The sequence below is a fragment of the Diorhabda sublineata genome, chromosome 2 (genome assembly GCF_026230105.1).
Source record: "Diorhabda sublineata isolate icDioSubl1.1 chromosome 2, icDioSubl1.1, whole genome shotgun sequence".
Lineage (NCBI taxonomy): Eukaryota > Metazoa > Arthropoda > Insecta > Coleoptera > Chrysomelidae > Diorhabda > Diorhabda sublineata.
Window position 1 is genome coordinate 25,673,535 of NC_079475.1, and position 20,361 is coordinate 25,693,895.

General features: G+C 28.7%; 2 protein-coding genes across 4 annotated transcripts; one reads left to right on the top strand and one right to left on the bottom strand.

The window, feature by feature from the left end:
- The first annotated feature begins 390 nt into the window (after positions 1-390).
- Positions 391-6,159, top strand: LOC130440474 (2-phosphoxylose phosphatase 1). 2 transcript variants are annotated; one of them, XM_056773645.1, is made up of 7 exons: positions 391-733; positions 790-1,031; positions 1,228-1,370; positions 2,218-2,341; positions 3,264-3,519; positions 3,773-3,976; positions 5,615-6,159. In XM_056773645.1, the coding sequence occupies exons 2-7, from the start codon at positions 794-796 to the stop codon at positions 6,102-6,104; spliced, it is 1,455 nt and encodes a 484-aa protein (XP_056629623.1). In that variant the 5' UTR covers positions 391-733; positions 790-793; the 3' UTR covers positions 6,105-6,159. The 2 variants fall into 2 exon arrangements, with proteins under 2 accessions (XP_056629623.1, XP_056629624.1); XM_056773646.1 differs by having other exon boundaries at positions 576-733; positions 776-1,031.
- Positions 6,160-6,383: 224 nt separating this feature from the next.
- On the bottom strand, positions 6,384-20,203 carry LOC130440473 (zinc finger-containing ubiquitin peptidase 1-like). 2 transcript variants are annotated; one of them, XM_056773643.1, is made up of 10 exons: positions 19,990-20,203; positions 19,675-19,930; positions 18,041-18,164; positions 17,275-17,441; positions 16,314-16,527; positions 15,496-15,780; positions 14,757-15,038; positions 13,239-13,464; positions 12,723-12,946; positions 6,384-11,797 (listed from the first exon to the last, which is right to left on the bottom strand). In XM_056773643.1, the coding sequence occupies exons 2-10, from the start codon at positions 19,917-19,919 to the stop codon at positions 11,753-11,755; spliced, it is 1,812 nt and encodes a 603-aa protein (XP_056629621.1). In that variant the 5' UTR covers positions 19,920-19,930; positions 19,990-20,203; the 3' UTR covers positions 6,384-11,752. The 2 variants fall into 2 exon arrangements, with proteins under 2 accessions (XP_056629621.1, XP_056629622.1); XM_056773644.1 differs by having other exon boundaries at positions 19,996-20,181.
- Between the last annotated feature and the right edge of the window lie 158 nt (positions 20,204-20,361).

Genomic DNA, 20,361 nt, shown 5'->3' on the forward strand with positions numbered 1-20,361 from the left:
ATAAATTATTGTAAATTTTGTAAAACGATTTGAACATTATACCATAGCAAAACCCCCATCTCATTTATTTATAATTAAAATGATCAATGTAAAAAATATCATCCAGCTTCTATTAAAATAACACGATATAAATATAGGAATATATATTAAATCAAAGTACTTCAGCTATATAAAATATCCTGTATCAACTATCTTAAAACCTGTTTAAATCTTTTCGGCGCACAAATTAAGTTTTACCAAGACTAAATATGAAATATCTTATATTCAACAAGTTTAGAGTTGAAATAGGATTCACTTTTGGAAACTTAAACAGTATATACCTAAAAAGTAAGTAGAAATAAAGTGCGAATTTTTATAGTCTTTATAGCTTCACTAGCTCATGACGATACTGAGTTTATAAGATAAACGATGGTTCAATGCCGCTTGTTTATTGTTGTGTCAAATGTTTTCCTGTAATGTTATTATTTAAATCTTTATTTTTATCATCCAATATTATTGTTATAAATATTCTATGTCAACATATTAAATAATATAGCCTAATACTAAATCTGAAAACAGAAGAAGCCGATAACCTTGTTTTATTGAAAACTGGAATATCTGTATTGACAACCAAAATAATTTCATGTTTTTATAACCATGTAAGAAGTATCTTTTGATAAAATAACAATAATTTTGGTAGTTAATGTTTACCTGAAAATGGCATTCAACGTAGATATTACCACTTCTCCGAGAAGTATGAGAATAATTGAATATGGAAAATTCGTAATTTGAGAAGTGCATATTTTTTAGGAGAATGATACTCAGCTCATTTCGAATGCCTCAAAGTAAGGCAATTCATTGCTACATGTTGATGAGTTTGTGGATATTATTGATTATAGTTGGTATTTACAAATTTTTGGAAACAAAAAAAAGTCCACAAGAACCTGAAAACATTTTATCTACATCTTACACAAATCTAGCAATTGATGCTAAAACAAAAAGAATATTTAAAATATGCAACTTTCCCGAGGAGATTGTAACAGGAGATGAAGGTAATTTCCAAAAAATATGTATAATAGCAGAGATGTATTATCGATATTAGTTTTTTTAAAAAGTAATTTATATTCATGCAATGTTTTGAAATTGTAATCATTACCAATTTTAAACATTAATCAATATTATTTCTCTGTGTAATTTTGGATCAGATATAGCTTACTTAACTGAAACTGAAACATTTTTCTTTTCTAGGTGCAATTCGTGAAAATAAGTGGATTCTTAAGGGATTGCTGATTCTTATTAGACATGGAGATAGGGGGCCACTCCAACATATAAAGAAAATATCCTCAATAAATTGTGGCACTGAAAATAGTCAACTATTAAGTTCTTATAAAGTAAGTTGATATAAAATACTTATTTCCCAATCATATATAATTCAATAAAATGTAAGAAGAAAAACTTATTGTGACCAATAAATACAAGTAAAATTTTTATGATTGATAAATTATTGAAATAACAGTCAAAATGATACTAAATACTCCAAAATAAATCTTGTAAATTTACATATTGGATGAAATTTTTTGATATTTGCTGCAATTGTTGACGGAATCTGTTTTCAATTCCTCCAAAGCTTTTATGGTGTACAGGCCTATTATATTTTATCATAATTTATCAAATTAACACAAAAAAGAGGAACAATTCACTCAGCTCCAGCTAGAACCAGTTTAAAGTATATAACAAATTTATATATCTTTCAATTTTTCATTAATATGATAGTAGAAGTTGTTGGTGTGGCTGATTCAGTTTTTAGTACTAAATATTTTTGCCTTTTTCTATGAGTTGTCTGTTGAACTAATTCAATGTTGTAATAAATAATAACTTTTTCAATGTACTCAGGAAAATCTACATTTAAGTAAAGATTATTCTTTTGAACTTGTTAAATAATGGTTTATATTATACTGTGTGGAATAACCAAATGGAATAAATTCTTTAATAAATAAATGAAGTATTTTATGATAAATGCTTGGACTTCGATTGTTATTTTCTTATCAGTATTATTGTTTAAAAAAATTATACAGGGTGTGTCATATTGGGAGATTTTAATATCTATTATTCTATATTGTTTGTAAGTTCTGTAGGATTGTAGGAACATATTATCTAATTTAGAAAAGAAAACTGATATTTTGTAGTTTAACTGGTTTTGTTACTATCAAAATTGAATTTACATTTTCTATATTATAGGCTTATTTACAAAATCAATCTTTATCTGGGAAAATATCATGGGTAGGTCAAGGTCCATTTCACGGTTTCCCTTATTTACCAATCCATCCTTCGCAGTGTCATTTGGGTCAATTAACTATGCAAGGTAAGTTATTATTCTAATAAGTAAATTTGATAAGACCATAAACAAATTGCTCCTTAGGATGAATAGTGTACAATGTCGAAAATTTTTTAAAACATAACTATGCATACAGAATTGTTTCGAATCACTCACATTTTCTCTAGAATAGTGAAAAAAGGAAATAGTTCCACAAATGTCTTTTTGAATAGAATCATCTACGAAACTTCATTCAATATATTTATATCTATTATGGAACTTTAAAAAAGTTCTGTTGTATAATTTGTAAATTTACATATTATATAGATTTCATTTGAAGAGACGAAATGAAAGTGGAAGGAATGGTCTTCAACAGGAATAATTTTATTACTTAAAATTGAACAAACATATAGAATTGCCTCTTCAAATGAATAGTGTGCAATGTTGAAAATGTTTTAATGCACAACTATGCATACAGAATTGTTCCAAATCACTCACATTTTCTCTAGAATAGTGACAAAAGAGGATAGTTCCACAAATCTCTGCTTGAAGAGAATCATCTACGAAACTTGATTTGATATATTTATATCTGCTGCGGAACTTTAAAAAAGCTCAGTTGAATAATTGTGAATTTTGAAATTATGTATAAGTTTTCATCCATAGAGATGCAATGAGAGTGGAAAGACTAATCTTCAACAGGAATAATTTTATTACTTGAAATTAAACAAATAAACAAAAGTACAATTAAGACTGCCTTCAATAATGTAAAGGATAATATCTGGTATACAATGTTGTATGGAATAGAAACATTTGAAATGTGGATATAACAAAGAATATAAAAAATTAAATGGAGATACTTAACTAGAATTACTTTAGATATTAAAAGTACGAAAAATGGCTGTACCTCAAGAAACACTATATTTTTAAATATATCAAGATATCGTTATGACTGCAACATTTACATTTTCAGGTGTTTCCCAGCTACTTAATTTAGGCAATTTGCTTAAACAGAAATACCTAGAGGTATGGTCGAAAGTAAAATCATTAAAATCTAGTGAAGTTGTGATATATAGTACTAGATATCGTCGCACATTTCAATCAGTCTTGGCATTTTTATTTGGACTTATACCAGTAGACACTTTAGAGAAATTGGTCATGCACGAAAGTCAGAGTATGAGTTTTTGTTTTAAAGATTGTGGTTGCCCAGTAACCGAAAAATTATACAAGTAAGTATAATTATTGTGCATATGTATTTTATTTTAATTTTGTTATAAAAACTCGAGAATATCTGTTGAAATGCTTCATTAGTTCTTTATTTGGCATTTATTTTTTATAGAATATTTTATCATTTTTTCTTATTTCGTCTTGTACCTCATTATCTGTGGGGCATTTTACCTTGTCCTCTACTTCTTCTGTTAACATTATTTATTTGATTTGATTTTTTCTTCCTGGTTAACTCTTTCTCAATTCAAAATTTAGGAACGTCAAAAAAAGTATATCTCATCAGCTGCATTCACATCCCGCTGTAGCTGCATTAGCGGTATCAACTGGAAATTCTCTATTCTCAATAAATGGTGAACCAGTGACTGCTAATACAGATCCACATTTTGTAAGAGATGCTTTATTGACATTTGTTTGCCACAGAAATGGGTTTCCGTGTGATGGTCCAATTAACTGCATAAGGTAATTTTTCTTCATTAATGAATTTATGATAGGTAAGCAGTATAATCAATAATTTCAAAAAAATATTTTCATGCTTGCTAGTGCTTATACCATTATATAAAACCGAGTTTGTGCATTGCAAATGATAGACAATTTGAATATTTAATATAGTTTGAACCTTTTGTAAATTTCTGTTAATATTATTACTTATCCCCCAGTAACAACTGCAATTCCCTCAAATATAGCATCTAAAAATAAGATTTCTTAAGCTTACACGTTGCTTAGATCAACATAATTATGATTAATATCTTTAAGTGTGAGTAGTTAAGATGTAGCTTGAAACCACCTCTTCTTCTGCTTCTCCTCCTCCTCCTAGAGAATTTGTTTGGTTGAACGCTTTAATCTTAGAAACAATTGGGTTGAATGAAAAAATTATTTTAATGTTGGGTGTTTCATTTATCGAATCTGTAGGCTCACTACAACCAAATATTGAGCTTAAATGTGATGAATTACAAAAACTTAATTTTATTCACCAATTTGTAGGAATGATATCCCTAAAGAAGGGGGGGGGGAGAAGAAAGGCAGGTTATTACCTGAATTTAGAGACATTCTGTATGTACAACTTTAAGTTGAATTACTAGAGGATCTGGACACCCAATTACGTGTCAAGCCAAGTTCAAGTAACAGAACTGGCAAGCAGCACCATGTGTAATATTACTCGAACCATTTGGAGCCACTTTTGACCCCCTCATAACTCAAAAACTATTTCACATAAACATTTTAGGTGAATTCAAAGGAATAAATCAAAAACTTAAAAAATGTAAAGATTAAATTTAACTTATCACTTTTTTCAGTTTCCAAATCGATTAACTCCACCAGTCACTTAAAAACTGTAACATTACCGATGATTATTTGTTGGCTTTTCTTTTTTATTAATGTTATATGCCTTTAGAGGAAAGATAATTCTGTATTTACTCGTTCTGCATTATATTCATATTATAAGAATAGTTTTAAAAACAATATACATTACTTCATCGCGTTTCCCAACTTTTTGTTTTATGGAATTAATCGATGTGTAGACTGAGCTGCTCATATGCCTTGATTGTTGACTTCAACGACAAAAGAAGTGAGATCTAAATAGGTGCCAAGTTCAATGGTCAGTCCTGAAATTTACATTTATACAACATAAAATATAATTTCTTATAACTTAGGATAATATATTGTAGCCTAAGGTCTGACTTAGCTAGTTTTCATATACGAATTATTTTATAGCCTTCGCAAGTTCTAAACCGATTTATTTTATTATTTTGAAAATTTGGATTGCTGGTAGAAACTAGCCATCGAACATAATAATTCCTATATGAAAACTAGCCAAGTCAGACCGTAGGCTACAATATACTGTATTATATATAGTTTTAAGAAGAAATTATATTTTATGTTGTTATAATTAAATTTCAGGACTGACCATTGAACTTGGCACCCATTTAAATCTCACATATATTGTTATCAACAGCCAAGGCATACATCAAAATATTGAATTTGGCTCACATTTATGTTTTTGATAGGGTTCATAATAAGCAAACAAGTTATTTTTGAAGCAGTTTTAGAGGAACTATCTTTTATATTTGAAGAATTATTAATATTTTTATATTTTTGTAGACGTCAGAATGTTGTGGGAATTTTCGCTTATACAGATTGGGTGAACTATCAAAAATGGAGGAATGTATATTGGAAACGTTATTGCTTATTAAAATCCTACGGATTAGTTAGACACATTGTTCAACAAATGTTACAAATGGTATCAAATAGTGGACCTTATCTAGTTGTATATTCTGGTCACGATCACACATTGGAGCAACTTAGTACAGCATTAGGCTTGCAAAACGACCCCTTTCTCTTACGATATGCAGCTAGGATAGTATTTGAGGTTTATCAACAAAATGAAGGTATCGATAATACTCAAGGTATATATTTTAGGCTTTTGAGTAATGGCAAAGATATTACTAGGCAAGTTAGTTTTTGTAAAAATATTGTAAATGTTAGCACAAAAGTAAATCTCTGTAAAATAGAAGATATTGTTAGATTTTTACATGATGACTATTTTAGTTCTTTAAATGTAACAAATTTTAAAGATGCTTGCATGCGATAAAATATTAATAAACTAATAAATATTAATGTTTGAAAATTAAACGGACATACTAAAACGTTTGTTTTTTACTCGGACCAAAAAATATTTCATTTTATACATACAGAGATAATCATACTATGTAGTCAGACTAAAAAAAATTATTGAAGTAAACCTTTAAGCCTCACAAATTCTCAAAATTCGATATGTGCTCTAAAGATATGTTTATAAGCTATTTTCATAAAAATAGCAATTCATGTTTGATATCATGTATTCTAAAAAATAAAACAAAAGAAAATTTTCAACAAGCATTTATTATATATTTAAAAAACAATTAAGGTAATTAAAAATACGGCAGTAAGGTTAGGGAATTATAATAATTTATTGTTGTTTAAAGAAGTTTGCTAGAGATTACAATTTTTGGCTGTAAGTTTATATATATTAGGACTCACGTATTTCTGTGGAATGGAATAACACAATAACAAAATATAAATATAATACGATAATAAATTAATTTCGTTAATATTAAAATATCTATGTAAAATAACAAAGTCAATGATAGCCATACGAACATCGTTTTCACTTGGATAGTGAAGAATCGTTTCTGAAATTTGTCTTTTTAGCCCAGTTGCTGAGGCCACAGGTACAAGTATAAGCAAAAAGGCTGAAATTTTTTACAATTACTTTAAAGTAGGCTAATTGATATAAGAAAAAATTCAGAGGTCTATCGATTTCTCAAAGAAAAAAAAATTTCGAGAATCATTTTGATTTTAAAAATTTCCCATTATCTCAGTCTGTTAGAGTTAGAAGAAAATACAAAATACTACGTTGTAGGGTAAGTTTTTCTCTATGAGTTATAAGCTATAGTTTTCTCGGGCAAATTCCGCATAGTACAGTTGCATTATCACGTACATGTGACGCACGTTTAACATATGGAATGGAATATTGAAACCACGCATTTTGAAGCTGGAAATCTAAACATTTCGATGGAGGTGTTTATTTTCTTATTCGGTTAAACTGTATTAGAAAAGTCCTTGTACATATGGTAACGAGAAATGTTTTATGTTCTGATATTTGGTTTCTGTTTTGCTTTTAATTGATTATAGTATCTGTTCATCCTTTTTTCTTGAATATGTTGTGTATTACCATAGGTCATAACATATCATAGAAATGATATTATTAGCAATAATTATCAGAATGTTGAATCTTGAAAACGTTTTTGATCAGTTAATTTACTGCTAAGAAGAAGACAGAAAAGAGGATAAGAACACTTTTTATTTAAAAAATATTAAATTCCAAAGTGTATTTTGCGTAGTTTTTAATAATGAACCTACAATTGCCTAGTTTAACATACAGGCTTACTGTTAGACTGAAATTGGGCTACTATTTTGATCTACATATGACTTTATGACATTGAAATGAAAAGTTGTTTTAATTACTGTATTACCTATAACAAAAAGTAATTTATGAAATTCTTAAAAAAAAGAAATGAAAAGATTTGCGTTCTCTATACTAATATTTACTTAAAAATTAACTTTACTTATTTATTTAAGATGAAAGGTAAGCGTTCGATTAAGTTTTAAAAATCTAAATGATATAACAATGTTGGTATTAGATTTAATTTGTCGAATTTCAATTCAAACAAGTAATCTACATTTTCATAAATAGTCTATATGCTATACTCAATTTTCAATTCAGGGTTTACAATTTCGCAATGGAGAATTAGACAAAATATAAAGGAATTATTTATCACATGAAGTTACTCCTTTAATATTTAATACTCATATAAACAGTTTGCTAAATTCAAGGAATGTCTAATACGGTACCTTACCTGAGTGAAAAAAAAGTTGATAAGTTGTATCATAACATCTTGTAATTTTATTAACTGAATATACAGAGTGTTTTATTAAGTAGAAAGGCAATGTCATCCAGATTGATTAGTGTGATAAAGTTCAGTGCCATCATTAGTCATTTAAAATTATTCACACGCGTCGGGTTAAGAAGTAGAATATATATCAGATTAATATTTATAAAACAATTTTCATAATTATTAACCCTTTCAGTCCAGCCACCTTCCAATTTGGCAATAACGGCAGCTTTCTGGATTTCAGTTAACAACGGAGGTATTAAGTACACTTTTACTTTAAATGAACTCAAATTCATTATTGAATTATCTGTCACTGACAATGAAATAGGTATTAACTGCGACATAATCATTGTTTTGTCCAAAAAAATCAAAATATCTCAGGTATAGAGAATGCTTGATAAAAAAGGAGTATGTTGGAGTACCTTTCAATACTCACATAAAATCAAGGGTGATTAATTTGAAAAAACCTAGAAAATAACCTATCAGTATATTTACGAATTAAATAATTTTACACAATGTTTACTATTATTCAAATTCTTTGGATGCAACAAAACTTCGTTCTTGAATTGCTCTTACATTACAAAAAATGTAATTTTGATATGGCACAGCATTCTGGAACACCTTAAAAGATTATAAATAATTTTAAAATGTGAAAACTAAAGATGGCTATAATCCCTCAATTTTTCAAATTGATATCTAAAAGGACAAAGGAGGCACTGAACTTTAACACTAATTTGGTTTTTGTATCTTGCCACATACTTAGAATAATAGCTTCGCGGTAGATAATTTGGGCACATTCCGAACGTATTCTGAATATACGCATGTTTTGTTCAGAATATATTCTAAACATACATTACTCTACGAACGATTTATGAATATCTAAAATTGTAATTTTCATTCAAAACTAGATAGAGAAAAAAATGTATATAATTAACTGGCCGAAGGTTTATTCTTGATATTCGTAAGTATAAAGTCAACCACCACGTTTTGAAATACAATTAAGTAGAAAAAAATCACATAGGTTAAAGGTTATTTCGTGGTAAATATCACAAAAATGATGAATGCACATGCGCCAGATTAAAAATCCGTACCCGTGTTCGAGGATACATTGGACGTATATAGAACACGTTTGGAATTAGAACACTCTACGAACACAGGTTTTTAAATCCAGAACATGTTTTATTAGCACTGCGAACGCACAATTTCAAACTGCGTACGAATCTGGTGACAGAACATGTTCAGGATAACTACCACAAACAAAGCAATGTCAACAAATCGGGTCAAAATTTATTAGAGAATTTTCTCTTGAATTATATTGTTAAAGGTGTTTGATTTTCTTACCGTCTTTTACATTCAAGATATCTGCACGTGAATGTTCAAAATTATTAAAATTAAAACTGAAAACAATGAAAGATTAGTAGAACTTCACATCAGTTGGGTTGAAAATTGGTACAAATAATAAATACGTAAAAAAATTAAAAGAATATTAATACGAATACGATCATTTATATTTATAATGATTATCGTATTCCTTTTCATTGTAATAGTTCTGATACATTCCACAGGTTTGTTCTACAACACTATCAATTCTTGCATCTCATCCATTAAGTGCTTTCTTTTAACACATTCTTTATTTTTTCTATACAAATGCAATAGTTTTGCCAAGTTTTAATTGTCACTTGTTGAAATGTATCTGCTGTTAGCTGCCGCACAGAAAAGACTTCCAGACTGATGAAGGAAAGTAAAGAATCGAACAAAAATACAACAGTCTACAAAGAAAGCCAGACAGAGTTAAAAACGATCTCATCAAAAATAACAAAGTAAAAAATGGCAATGAGTTGTTGCTCTCCTAGATTTGTGCAACCAAAGTAAGCTTCAGCTTAGAGGACGGGATGCAGAAGAGACAGAGGAATTGTTAAAAGATGTAATTGATACAAAAATTAGAGGTAAACATAAAGATATGATGTTTGCACTATATCCAGAAGGATTTGCCCAAAGATAATTGAAGATATAACACAAATGATAATCAGAATTACAAAACATCCAATCCCGAAGACATTTACAGAATTGAACCACTGGCACCTGGGCCGACAACAATTAACTATAAACTATGCTCTGTAGGTGTCTTGTCTTGACGGAAAAACGACGTCAAATACTGGAATACGACACACTAGATTGTCTGAAGTTTGTTGAAGAATTAGCAGAATTAGAGATACAAAAAGTGAAAAATTCTTAAAAATTGGCTGTAGGGAAAATATAGGAGGTGGCCAAGTAGTTAACTAATTTCCCAAATTGTGGAATATAAATGGACCTCACCTACCATATATTGTCACAAATCATGACAGCACGTGGCATTGACCCCACCACAAAAAAGAAAACTAATTCTAAAATAAAATTATTAGTTTTGTATCAAGCAAGTCAAAATTAATACAAAAAGCTAATTAATAATAAAATTAGAATGTTTTTAAAATGCTTATGATAATGCTGTTGAAGCTTAAATTTATTCCTTCTGAGGGATTCATGACTAGTAAGAAAATAAAATACCTTTAGGCACTTGCAATATTAGAATCCTTTATAATAAGAACATTGTTGCCTGTGGAGGCACCATTAATCGAAAATTGTTTCAATTTAGTCGGCGATTTTTTATTCATATAAATCTTTTTTTAGTATTTAATTATTTAGATAACAATTTATTGAAAGGTCGCTTAATTTTAAATAAAATTTCACACTAGCCGATTAGGGTAAAAGATAAAAATACTTCTTTTAATGGACTTTAGAGTACTCCCGTGCAATCCCGGTACGGGTACTGTTAGCTACAATCATTCTTGCCTATATGTGATATAAGAAATGTCCTATTTATTATGCATTTCTGGGGTTATTATTATTTGTGGTTACTACAAATTGAAGATATTTTTGTTATATTTGTTCACGCAAAAGAGGTTGTCAAATTTCAGATAATTATTGAAAAGAGGAAACCAATGAAGTGACAGTAATTATTTTTAAGTTAGCAGACTACTAAAAACTATAAGTCTGTGTTTAGGCCCTTTGCTGTTTATAAAGCTTCACAAATTAAACCGAAACTGTCGAAAATACTTCTAAGAATTAGATGATACATTCAAGCAATAGTTATTGTATCTACAGCTATATTCTTTACAAGTAGCTCCTGTTTTTGTTTTTTTAAAAATTTCATAATTATGTTTCATGCGAAATTAGATCTAAAATTAAACCTCTAAGTATACATAATAATCTACATTTTTTTTTCTAAATAACATTTTCTGTGTAGTTTGTCCAGCAGTAAAGCCACACTTAAGTAAAAACTGAATAGTGGAATTGTCCAAATGAAATAAAAATTGTGCCATGAATTTATTTAAAATTCAAGTACAAGTTGAAATTTAAACCGACAATGATATGATAATCTTTTAGTCAAGTGGGAGAAGTCGGTTATAATGTTAGAAAATTTTGATCAGCTTGAATAAAGCTCTTTGAAATTGTCGAGCTTCATTGCAGTATTTTGTTAATTTAAGGAGACATTTTAGCAGCACTACGACACTAAAATTGAAATTCATAACTGAATATAGTTAGTAGTTCTGAAGGAAATCAAAAACAAAACTATAAGACTCCAATATGTCTTTAAAATTTTATCTATATGCTTCAATTTATATATTTACAAACTTCCTTAATAAATAACAATCCAAACGTGTACTTTAAAGAAGAAACAGAAGTGATGGAATTTGTGACTAGATCTCATAAGAATTTAAAACTATAAATTTGATTGAAGGTTCCTAATTGTGACATTATGCCATTCTCACCGATCCTGTGGTATTCTATATCCCCGCAGTATTTTACTTTGCTGAAAAACAAATAAATGTTACGTTTATTCATATTTATTACATTTCACTAACAAAACACTGAACTATTTGTGATAATTTGTTTATATGCTATAACTTCAAAACAACTAGAGTATATATATATATATATATATATATATATATATATATATATATATATATATATATTACTTCAAAATTCCTGCATGGATTTCTGCCTTAATATAATATTATTAAAATTTGCTATTACTTTCCATTCTTGCAGACTCTTTGGAATATGCTCCACGATATTGTCAGGTGAAATTTTTTCGCCTATTTCCATATCGGTGGTTCTTCTTTATCCTACTGGGGACACTCAAAAAAAGTGTGGTAAACATTGTCTATTACATATGTGTCCTAAATTTTAAAACTGAACAAATACTGTTAGAAGCATCCATGTCCGGTTAGCATTTGTGTCAAATGATATTTTAATTTATGATGTGTTCTTGTTACCCATAAATTTATGTTTGGTATTAACCTGTTAGTCCATTGACACTTAGCAGTGATATTAGACCACCTTGTTTGCCACATACTTATGGTTCGTTCCCTCTCGACGTTCTTTACATGTCGTTCTTAGGTACTATGCTTGCCAGTACAGTTTCAGTTGATACAGCCCTAAACGCCCTGCACACAGAGACTTCAAAACAATGTTAATTTATTGCTTCATCCCCTTCTAGAACTCCCAAACACAGAAGACTAAGTAGGAACTAATTAAAAAGGAATTTTTGCTGAAAAAGACTTACCATGCCAAATAGGAGCAAAAATACAAAACAATATGATATCTTCTGCTTAAGTGTGTTTATAAATACAGAATGTAACCAATATTGTTACTAGATTTTATTAATTTTTATTTATATTTAAAGAAACAGAAATGATTTATATTTCTAAATAAAACTACTCTTTTATTACCTGGTATTGTTGGTCACTTTCAATCATTCCTATAACAGCCACTATTTGATATTGTCTAGCTTTCATCGCAGATTCATTTTTTCTTAAAAGCCTTAAAGCCTTCGATGCACTATTAGTGTCCCCAAGTTCTGCCATTTGTAATGGTGAATGACTTGGATCGAGAACTAGTAATATTAAGCTACCATCTCTGTGTACTTCTATACCCATAATTGTACGACTATGACCTAAAACCATTAAAAAAATACCATTTGGTAACAGAATAAATAAAACGTTAGGTAACCTCTTGGTATTAACTAAAACGTTCTATTAATATTTCCTTGTTTCAATTTATATTTAAGTACCATCAAATGAATTATTTATATCATATAAATCTAATTCAATTTGATAAACTCCGAATTTTTTATGCAAAGAATATGAAAAAATGTATTTTTGAAAAACTAAAGATCTTTTTATCAAACAGTTCAGTTCAATCACTTCCAAGATTAAATTTATTGTAGAAACAAAAAATATTTTTACCTTGATGTTGTAAATACAGAGGTGGTGTAAATTCTCCACCAATTGAGCTTTCGAAATATTTGAGAACCCAATGGAAAAGCTCGGGATGGGATCCGCCAGGTCCCGTTGGTTTATAGAAATCTACCAGTTGACATTTTATCCGAAAAAACGAGAGAAGCGTTACTACTTCAGTTGCACCTATCCATTTTCTTGTATTCACTAAGCGGCATCCCAACTGTTCTGATCCCTTTAAATCATAGTACAAGAATGAATTTAATCAAATTAATATATAAACTAATGATAAATACAGAATACTGCACATAAAAATAAAAACAGTCGGATACATAAGGAATTTCCATAAATAATTTTAGCTCCTTTGCAAACTACAAATAATCACAATAACTGAAATCCAAACTATTTCGTTCATGTATATATTTAAAAATAATTGTATGGTCCCTGTGGGATACCAGAATATAGTATTACAGAAACAAGGTATTTTTTTAAATTCAACTATGGAATCCTACATTATAGGTATCTTAACAGCAATTTAACAAAATCATTAGAAAACTTGATATTTATGAATTTCTGCAATCCGTAGTTAATGGTATCAAACGCATTTGAAAATATTAAAAATGGAATCAAGTTGACATTTCTTCCTAGACAAAAATTATACTGTTTATATAGCTATATATTTCTATATGGCTCATAAAGCGATGCTGCTGTTCGATCAAAACATTTTTATAATACCATAAGAAAGGTTTATATAACGTAAACCAAATCATCAATTTATTGCAGAAAGAAAAACTAGGTATAGATCAGGTGTCATAGAAATTGATGCACGTCATCAATTATGTATTTGTTTTAAACTTAAACTAGAATAAGTGAAAAAATATTTTTATTATATTTAATATCAACATAATATACTTACTTCATATCTACTACTACGACATTGTCAATTGTAGCCCAATTCTTTGATCTGAGAATAAATTTTTATAGTGCAGATCCTAAACAGCATATTTTGAACTATTTTTAAATACAGAAGTTATATAACACCATCGCACCATATCAGAAGTTGTAATTTCAAAGAGAAATGAAATAAGAGTAGCACTTTGAAAGGAGTACAAATAAGCAGGAATACAATACCAAAAATGCATATATAATATAGGCCTCAAATTGTTACACTGAGCTTAGAAGTTGTAGAAGTTCAGATGACTGTAAGCTAAGCAAGTACTTTTGAATTTAGCATACGTTGCTTTATGGAGAGAGAATTTGGACGCGACGGGCCTATGTGCTCCCTGGCCGCCCACAACGATGAATTAAGAGATAATTTCTTTTCAAGTGCAGATGATAATAATGATGGTCCATATCTTTTAACAGTATTTAAGTATAAACAAATCCAATGCCAATTTTCAAATTTTAAAAGTTGTTTCATTATGATCAGGACATATTTAAAAAGTACCTTATATTAATCACAAATTTAATGTACATATAGATTCTTATGTGTGGATATATGGATTATGTGTTAATGAGTGAACTAACCTGAATATCGAAGCCCTGTGCCCAAGCCTGTTCAATGAGTGCTTGAATTCTGGATATACTAGGAACAGAACTCCTCGGTGGTTTTTGATCTTGCCAAAGTTTGTACAATTTTTCATTATACCCTGTGTGTGTAAGCAGACTAGATATGAGCATCTGAGTGTTTCTATAACCACAACCCCATCCTTTATCACCATACGATGATGCGTAGTGATCTACACAAGTGCATAGGAGAGTTCTTATCACGTTGGTAGCGTTATTGCTTATTGCTCTTACTCTAGGTACCTAAAATAATTCATCGATAACAACTCTACAGTTAACTTGATATGCAAACGCATATTATTCAAGTATTTTATGAAGCTAATTTCAAAAATGACTATGAGTCCATTAGGTATGAATTAAAAAGATATACAAATAATATCAAGATTTATTCCTCAAAATAGAAGAAGAAATAAAAAACTTTTTATTGTAATTTGCAATAATGGGTGAAAATATGTGAAATTATTTGGAGTAATAACTAATCAATTTTGAAGATGACTTGTTCTATTTCTAAGCATCAACTTGAAAACAACTTTATTTCTTAAAATTGCACGGTGATGTCTTATAAAGAAGTAACATAAAATATTGAGAAAGTTTTACGGATTTCTGTTAAAATTAGTATTAAAATTTATATATATATCTAGCATATTATTCCAGATACTAATATTTAAACTGATTCTATTCAATTACATAATAAACTTACAATACTTCTCGTTACCGAGCTTCCATCATCAATCCCACAACTTTCTGCTGCTCTCAAATCTAAAGTTCTTTCATAATAATCCGAAACGCTCATTTCTCCAGCATAAACAGCTCTTTGCATGTTGGTTATTGTCTGTTCTTTAAAATTCCCTTGATTATCCATTCCATATTGAGCTTGTAGCATTTCGAATTCCCGCTGCTCTCTCTCTCTAAGAGCCGCTCGTTCTGCTGGTTGGGGAGATCCAGCAGGAAAATGGGATTCAACGTGTCTAACGGCTCTTTCACTCTGAAAACAGTGAATAAATAAATATGACGATTTATAAGAAAGTGAAGAGAAATATAGAATGAAAATGTATTAACAAAAATAATGAGCCTACACAATTATCTCACAATTTTTTTTTTATTTTAAAAACAATTCACAGAAATTCAATTTCCAATTTTTGTTTATTGATAGAACCAAAGATTTAAAAATTCATGATCTATATAGAATCAAAGGGATTGCAATATGGGAGTGGCTATTTAACTATACTAAAATAATCTTTCACAATCATCATAAACCAGTAAAGGATGTAAAAAAATTACTATTAATAAAGATTCAAAAGAGGCAAGCAGAAAAATTCACGTTTTTTTTTCAGATATGATGTGACCACATTGCAAAAAGTTATGGAAACTGTTAAGAATGATGAGTGTGTTCCACAAAATAAGTAAAGGGACATTGAATAAAATTTACAGGATTTGAAAAGTAAACTGATTTGAGATGTTTTTAAAGTGTGGAGAGGAACAAATTATCATATTAGCTAATAGATTTTATATACTTACGTTTATATCACCATCAAGAGCAATGCCACAAACTGGACAGGACTGAGTCGTTGGACTGGCAGGCGAAAGTATATCACGATGTTCAATATTGACATGTAATTCCAAATCTGGAGGTGTTTCAAAATTTTTAGAGCATAGTGGACATACATATTGTTCTGTTGTGGTCGATGTCATGTTGGTATCAACAGAAGGAGAGCTCAGATCAAAATGACTCCTGCAATCCATTGAAATATTTCACATTTTATTATTGTTGGTATTTACTCATACATTTTTCTTGGTCCACAGTCATGCTAACATATAATTTAAGTCAAATAAGTATCAAATAGAAGATTCAAACTTGAGGAACTTAAAATGCCTATTATAAACATCAATATGAGAGAATAAATAATTCCAAAGGACAAGTTGTTTTTATTATGCAAATACTTAATTGTAAAACAACCTAACTTTTTCAAAATTTTGCTGAAATTATTTCAAGTAATTTAACACTTTTAACAACTATTTAAAAAAGGCTGAGTTGTATAATTGAGTCAAATAAAGTTGTGAGTTTTGCCACCTCAGGTTTTATGGAGATTAGTGCTTTGTTATGGAGTTATGAATTTCCTCCAAAAAAATAATTTCTTGTATTTTCTCCTATTTCAGGAGTTATGTGATCTAGTAAGCAAAATATTTTAAAGGAATTTATTTTATTATTTTTATAAGATTTGAAAAATATTGTTTATAAAGTTTGGGTTTTAACACTAAAAAAAATATATTTTGGAACTGTAATCAGATTTTTGATCAAAATAATGTCAACATCTCAGGAACAATAATTGAGAATGGCTGCATGACATTGGTTATTGGTTATCTTCTGTTCAGCAATTCAGTTCTCTTCACAGCAATTATAATCATTGTAAAAGTTGATTTGATGAAAATATTTTCAAACTTGTGGAGGAGTAGAAATTTCAATGAATGATGATTTTACCTGTTTACATGCTCTTCTAATTTGTATGCATTTGTACTCGTATAATTGCACATTGGACACTGAAGAGTGCACGGAGAATTTTTCAGTTTAAGATCTAAATTGGTACGTAATGGAGATCCATGTCCATGGCTGGCTTTATTTGGACTAACTTCTCCTCCACCATTCACCTTCAGTAACAAATGTTTATTTTAAACTAAATAAAAAAAATCAGATAATGATAATACCTCATGAAAACATTGTAAGCAGAACTAATTAATCTAGAATTAAAGTACAAAATACAGTTCAGAAATAAAATATATAACCACAAAAAGAGTTGAAGAGAATGTATGTATTTAAATAATTTCTTTCAGCATTTAAGGTACAGCTACAATTTTTTCAAATGAGAATATCACACATTTCAGAAAAAAAATAACTGCCAACTCTCAACTACATAAAGGTTTTTAGAAAACTATCAAACTCAATGTTCAGAAAATTAACATGTGAATGGGTTTATAAATCATTTGCTTATACTTTATCTATAAGGTAATTTTTATGAACATGCAGTTTATTGGCTTTTCAACATAAAAATAGATGTAAATTTTGTTACTGAAAAACTATAAAGATGTAAACATAAGAAGTTGAATAACGAAGCAGTAAAAATTACAGATTACAGATTGAACTGATTAAGAATTTCGATTTCCAAAAAGCCTTCCAAAGTCTCATCATTATTTGGCAGAAGTGGTTCGTTGATTTTGTTAATAATATCATATACTAATGTACAAATTACCTTAGGATTCGAATTTATATTAATGTTACTTTTTAAGGATCCTACATTGTTTGTACTATTACTGTGACTAGAGTATGAAGCGAGGCTCCAGTGGTCTTCCCCATTAATTCCTCCACCATATTCACTAGAAAACAAAAACATATCTGTATACATTGTGTATATTGCTTTCATGAAATACAATTTTCATTTTCACCTACATGATTGTGACAAAGCATTTCTGTGAAATTTTTATTTGAATTGGCAAAATATATATTTATTATTTAAAAAAATCAATTCCTTTGATAAAATAATTTTTTTGTTTACATCTAACATTAATAAAAATGACAATAATATTTTTTTAATTATTAAACCTGTTTTATTTTTTCAAATCACTACTGTTACTTATTCAGTCAAATTTGTACTTGATTTTGATGTGAGTTTATAAATTTATAGATATATTGTACTACAAATTTTATCAATTTAATTAGTGGAAAACATTTCATTACAATACATAGTTTTGAAAATAAATGATAAATATTTAAATGTTATTTTTTTGGGATCTACAAACTTAAGCAATTCTTAATACTTGTTAATACAATGAATAAAACAAAGACATTTTCAGAAAAACTAAAAATGTTTAATACACTGGTTCTTTTTTGTTAGTATCTACTCTAAATGTTAATTTTGAAATATATAAAATGAAACACATAGTTAATTCTAGTCAAACTAGAACCAACACTTCTTACACAGGTGGTGGATTTCATATCTCAAATATAATTGAAATGTAAAGTTTTTCATTTTTGAGTATCACTTAATAAAAGTTTAAAAGTTACTTGTAAAATCAATACTCGATGTATAAATAATAGCTGTTATTTTTAATATTTCAATTACTAGTGGGGGTTTATTCATTCTCAGGTAAGTGGAAATTGAATTAAAATAAAAAAAATTAACAGTTTATACAATAAATTTATATAAAATAAATAATATGTTCTATATTGTGGTAGTAAATTTAAAATCAGAATTGGAAGCAGTATAACTAATGAGGATCAGTAAATACACGTGTAGATAATCCTCTTCAATTACTACAGTTCAAAAAACATAGAAGTTGAGGTTTTATTTATCAAGTTATTTGTAAATTTGGCTATTAAATAGTAAACTTGCATAATTAACTTCTACAGATTGATATTAAATATTCTCATAAATTATCGAAACAATGTCAATCAGTATTTTATGATTCTAGTCAAAAAGTGGAGTGAAATTTTGTTTCAACTACTTGAGATAAATCAAATTTAATAAATCTACATACTATTTCATATCCACTTCTTTCTATGTTTGTTATATCTTTTTATCATAGAATTTATTCCAATAGCTTTTAATTGTGTCAGAGAAATATAAGTTCTAATAATATCACTTTCTTTTAAAAGCAATATTTATTTTGAGCCTTAAGAATGACATTTAAAAGTTCTAATTTTAACGATAACTAATTGATATCACCTATGTTCGTTTAATCTCAGAATAAGGATAAACTCTGTTAAACATTGTTGAGAAGTTTTGTCACACAAACTATGTAATTAAACAAGGTAATTAATCTGTTAATTGTATTTATAACATGTAAAAACATTGCTCTTTTTATAATAAATATGTCAGTTACTTACGTAGGACTAGGATCATCTATAAAACTTATATTTTGCTCGGATTCTGGTGTCAAAAAATCTAAATGTGCTTGGTTAACATGTAAAATAAGTTCTGCAACACTGGGTAATGATAATTCGCAAAATGGGCAAACACCATTTGCGTCAACGTGTGCTGTATGGGTATGAATTCTAAATTCATCTTCTGAAAGACCTTCTAATCCACAAATTTCACAACAATGACTGAAGTCTGGAATATTGCTTGCCATTTTCTAATTATCTAAAAACGATTGATAGCGCTAAAAATACGATATCAGACAAACAAAAGTTTTGTATTACATTTACTTTTCTCTCTTCATTAGATGGTGAATAGGTAGTTTGGTTGTAGAGCTTCAAGTTTGTAGAGGATATACTGGAACACGGAAGAAGGAAATTTGCTTCATGACCTAATTTCTAGCAACCCTCATAACAAAATTGAATAAAAAATTGCCTATTCATCTAATGTTCCTTCAAGTCGAATCAGGTTACGTCAATTGTCAAAATCAGCTGCTCTGTTGAAAGAGTCCTTCAATTGATTTAGCAAACATATTTTTGAACAGGTTCGGCTTAGCTTCTAAGATGTCTGAAAAGACTAACCAAAGTTATACGATTCGTGAACGATTTAAAGCTTCCTTCACCTAATCAGTCTATTTTTCTTAAATATTATAACCA

What these genes read in the sequence shown, in the direction of transcription:
- LOC130440474 (XM_056773645.1), top strand. Translation starts at nt 794, where the DNA reads ATGATACTCAGCTCATTTCGAATGCCTCAAAGTAAGGCAATTCATTGC. An exon ending in GATTGTAACAGGAGATGAAG is followed by an intron (nt 1,032 to 1,227) that starts GTAATTTCCAAA and finishes TTTCTTTTCTAG; the next exon opens with GTGCAATTCGTGAAAATAAG. An exon ending in GGGTCAATTAACTATGCAAG is followed by an intron (nt 2,342 to 3,263) that starts GTAAGTTATTAT and finishes TTACATTTTCAG; the next exon opens with GTGTTTCCCAGCTACTTAAT.
- LOC130440473 (XM_056773643.1), bottom strand. Translation starts at nt 19,919, where the DNA reads ATGGCAAGCAATATTCCAGACTTCAGTCATTGTTGTGAAATTTGTGGA. An exon ending in GCTCGGTAACGAGAAGTATT is followed by an intron (nt 15,039 to 15,495) that starts GTAAGTTTATTA and finishes GAATTATTTTAG; the next exon opens with GTACCTAGAGTAAGAGCAAT. An exon ending in CACAGGGCTTCGATATTCAG is followed by an intron (nt 13,465 to 14,756) that starts GTTAGTTCACTC and finishes TATGATTTAAAG; the next exon opens with GGATCAGAACAGTTGGGATG.